The 4,578-nt window shown below is 37.0% G+C and overlaps 1 protein-coding gene across 1 annotated transcript in view; it reads left to right on the top strand.

Moving 5' to 3' along the window:
* Positions 1-1,200: 1,200 nt before the first annotated feature.
* Positions 1,201-4,578, top strand: part of Itfg1 (integrin alpha FG-GAP repeat containing 1) — a 157,564-nt gene continuing 154,186 nt past the window's right edge. Inside the window, exons 1-2 of the mRNA XM_008829638.3 lie at positions 1,201-1,265; positions 1,405-1,520. Of these exons, the coding sequence (XP_008827860.2) occupies positions 1,201-1,265; positions 1,405-1,520 (181 nt within the window). The remainder of the gene's footprint in view (positions 1,266-1,404; positions 1,521-4,578) is intronic.

The raw sequence follows: 4,578 nt of genomic DNA, 5'->3' as shown, positions 1-4,578 counted from the left end.
GCAGTTTATCTTTTATTTCTTTTTGTTATTTGTTTGGGGGAGGGAGGAAGGGGGAGAGAGGGAGGAGGAGGGGGAGAGAGAGAGATTGAGAGAGGTCTGTCCAGTCCTAGATTTAAATATTCTTTGCCAAATCCAGGGTCATTAGGATTTATTGTATATTATGTATTCACTTCTAGGAGTTTTATAGATTTGGGGGGGGTGTATTTTAGGTTAGTATTTTGTATATGTTGTGAGAGAAGTGTCTAAATCCATTTTATTGCATGTTCCGAAACTTCTAAATTCATAATGTAGTAGAACATCATTATCATCATTCTCCACGGTTTAAACTATAAAGAATCTTTGTGATATAAAATTATTTTACTTATTTTTTAAAAAATCAAAGGTCAATATGATAATCCCCTTAGAAGAAAACAGGTTAATCTTTAGAAACGTTACTTGACACCAAACAAATAAATAACAAAATGAAAAGTAGATGAAATGGACTTCATCAAAAGCAAAAACTTGTCTTCTAAGATCACCATCAAGAAAGTAAAAGACAACTCACAGACTTGGAAAATATTGCCAGATGATATAACAATGATGTCTAGTGTCCATAATCTCTAAAGGACTTGTAAAACAAGAATAATGCAATAAATACAACTTTAAAATCAGAAAAGGGTTTGTAAAGCTGTTTCTCCAGGAAAAGCTACATGTAGGCAACAGACCTGCAAACTGCTCAGCAACATCAGTCATGAGTAAAACACAGCCCTCGGGGTTGGTGGTGTAAATATGGCAATGAATGATACGGCAGCATTGAGATAGTCCTTCCTTCCTGGTGGGAATATAAGCAGGTGAAGCCACTTTGAAAAACTTTTCATAGTTCCTCCATAAAGTAAACGTATAACTCAGGAATACTCCTAGTCATAGAACAAAAGGTTTGAAAACATACATCTCCATGAAAGCTTATAGGTGAATATTCTTAGCAGCCAAAAAGTAGAGACAACTCAATATCCATCAACAGATGAATGAATAAGGAAAGTGTAAAGCTGTGCACTAAAATGCACATAATAAAAAAGGAATGCACCGTGATACAGCTTCAATGTGATGAACTTGAAAACGTAATGAAAGACGCCACATGTAAAGTGTCACAAGTGTCCTGAACAGGAAATTATTAAGGTGCACAAGTAGTTCCAGAGGAAGAGGGGAAATGGGGAATGACTCATGAACAAGGAATTTCTTCCTGAGGATGAAAATATTTTGGAGTTCAAGAAATATGATTTTATACTGTAAATACACCAAAACCCACTGCATTCTATATATTAAAAGTGTGAATCTTAAAGTAAGTACATGAAATATACCTTAAAATATCTTAAAATGTCATATTTTTATATTTTAAAACAATACTCATTTGATATTCACCCTAAGAAAATTTTTTTCGTGTTTTAGAAATTTATCGTGGCATTCTGCGTTCACCATTAATGGCACAGTGCGATATCCGCATTCTCACGCATTCATTGATCTGACTGAAGACCTTACAGCAGGTGAGTGGCACAGAAATGAAATATTTCCTTCATCTACTGAAGAATTATCAGATTTCATATGCTCTTGTTTTTATAAAAATTTTTTCTGAGCTGTTACAATTTTATGCAACATTTCTTAATCAAATTTAGACCCCGTCTCCCATATCCATATACCCCATCCCCCCAAATGGACTTCAAGTATTCTGCCATACATGTTAAGTCCTATCCAGTCAAGCATTTTTACCCAGATGTCCTTCAGTGTAAATTCGTCCACTGGAGTCTAGTCAGCCCACCTAGTGATCGTATCTAAGGTATTCTCTTCCTCACCCAGTAACAATCAGTCTCCAGTAGTTCTCAGTCTAGAACCAACCTGCCACCCATTTCTCTCCTCCCCTCTGCTCTCTTTTGGGGGGGGGGCTCTTGTTTAATTGATTTGGCCCGTTTAATTTAATGGGTCCTGTGCTGGATGCCACCATTGCCACAAGTTCACATGTGCAAGCTTCCAGTGTCCTGAAAGCCTCTGCTTCCCTGCGTCCATGAACCAACCCTGGCTCTTACTATCTTACCACCCCCTCTTCCACAGTGGTCTCTTCCGTGGGTGGGCAGGGTTCAATATAGGAGTACTAGCCAGGGATACACACTCTGCAGTCTCTTATTCTTTAAAACTTAGCCAGTTGTGACGTTCTGTGTGCATCTCACTCTGTTGTATAAGGAAACTTTACTTGGTGAGAGTTGAAGGATGCATTAGTTTTCTCTCTACCCCTTGTTCTGCTATGTTCCATGAGCCTTAGGTGTAGAGATTCAACAATAGATGTGTCACCTAGTACTGGGAATCTGTCAGATGTATATTCTCTGTTTCTGACCATTTGTGGAATTCTGCAGTAGCCTCTATCTGTTGAAAAAGAAGCTTCTTTGATGAGTGGTGTATGGTATTCTTGTCTGTAAATATAAGGAACCATATTTTGCATGGTAAGAAATTTCATTTGTTTAGACATATGAAAGAGATTAGGGTTTTTTCTTAAGATCTATGTCCCCTCCTGCCATGTGTTTTTGGCTGAATTTACAGTGCCACTTATGAGTTCAATCTCATTGAGAGGGCTTTAAGTACCATTAGATAGTCCCCCAGCTAACAGTGCCACTACTGCACAAATAGAGGCAGTTTGCTGTGCCACTCTGTGACTATTAGGCTTTAGGACTGGGTTGGACCACTGATTGCTTTTCTCCCACTTTCCCAACCTCCCCCCAGGCAACATCTGTTCCCTCCTAGCTCCCTCTCTTGGGTTCTTTCTTTTCCTTTACCTCCATGTATCCTTTCAATTTTCTTGGCTCCTGGTATTACATTAGAATTTATATACTCACATATAAGAGATTGGTGCTACAATCCACAAATGAGGGTGAATATACATTGCGTGCTTTTCTGTCACTTAGCATAACACCCTATAGTTCCATCCATTTACCTGTAAATTTCATAATGTCATCTTTTCTTACTTCTGAGTAGAGCTCCATTGTGTAAATGTACCACATTTTCATTATCCATTTATCAGTTGAGGGACATTTAAGTTGTTCCCATTTTTTAGCTATTGTGAAAAGAGCAACAACAAACATGAATGTGCAGGTGTCTCTACAGTATGAGTCCTTTGGGTATATGCAAAAAAGTGGTATAACTGGATCACACAGGTTCATTTTTGTTTTTTTTTTGAGAGTTCTCCACATTGCTTTCCCTAGTGTTTGCATGAGTTTGCATTTCCACCAGCAGTGAATGAGCCATCCTCTTTCTCCACATCGTCTCCAGCATTTGGAGTCTTTCCGTCTCTTGAGGATCTTAACCAGTCTGGCTGGGGTAATATGGAATCTTAAAGTGGTTTTTATCTGCATTCCACTAATTACTAAGGATGTTGAGCATGTTTTAAGGTGCTGCTTAGCCATTTTTATTTCTTCATTGAGAACTCTCTGAGCTCCCTAGCCATGGGTTCTTGACCAAATGTATAGTACCACGCATATGTTTTCTCCTGAGGAACAACCTTTGAATCAAATCAGAAAGTGGTTGGTTACCCCATGACACTCATGTCACTCCTGTACCTACAGCTATATCTTACCATGGTGGTCATTATTTCCGTTCACAGGTCTCACACCTGGATAAGATGGTTGGTGACTTTTTCTGCCAGCATCCTGCAGAGCACCTTCTAGTACTATGAGAGCTAACCAGCAGGAAGGATATATATATATATATCATGTTTTAGAGATCTCTGACCAAATATCTGAGGGAGGCACACCTGCCACAGGGCTTTTTATTTGGCAGCCTATGGCTTCTTGAATAATCATAATCCCGTGAAGAGGAGTAACTCCAATTAAACCTGCAAATTTAAATTTTTTGTTTTTCTTTTTAAAATATATTTTATTTTTATTTTATGTGTATGAGTTTTTTGCCTGCATGTGTATAAGTGTACCCATGCTGTGCAATGCCTGCAGAGGTCAAAGAGGGTGTGTCAGATCCGCTGGAACTGGAGTTACAGACAGTTGGGGTTTTTTTGTTATTTTGTTTATTATTTATTTATTTATTTTTAATTATTTAATAACCACATACTGAGAAGCATTTCATTACAACAACATTGACATATTCAATAACAATATCCAGAGCTAAAATGCATCTCTTTCAAAATTGACCCTATAAGATATAAAATTAAATTAGCTTTTAAACTTTAAAAAAGATCTCCATTTCATTATTAAATACAGTTTCATACAGAAAAATTCATTTTTAGTGCAATTAACACTAAGATATTTGCATATGCATTTCTAATCTCTATATATCTGATTATTACTAGTCACAGTCAGTTACTTTTTGAGCTCCTTGGCATCTGAGCATGGATATAAAGTCATCAGGTAGATTTCAATGGTAATGTTTTCCACATCTACTAATTATTAAGGAGCAAATTTTTATGCTTTGAAGAATTATTTTTTTAATCATCGTATATATTTTTAATTTTTAATAACTACATGATTAGAAGAAGCTTTTCACTACAGCTTTAACATATTCAGTAACACACTCCAGAGCAAGAGTACATCTCTTTCACCTGTGGGT

Source organism: Nannospalax galili, unplaced genomic scaffold (assembly GCF_000622305.1).
Source record: "Nannospalax galili isolate Female #2095 unplaced genomic scaffold, S.galili_v1.0 scaffold894, whole genome shotgun sequence".
Taxonomy (NCBI): domain Eukaryota; kingdom Metazoa; phylum Chordata; class Mammalia; order Rodentia; family Spalacidae; genus Nannospalax; species Nannospalax galili.
The sequence above is the reverse complement of the archived record's forward strand: the minus strand, read 5'-3'. Positions and strand labels throughout refer to the sequence as shown.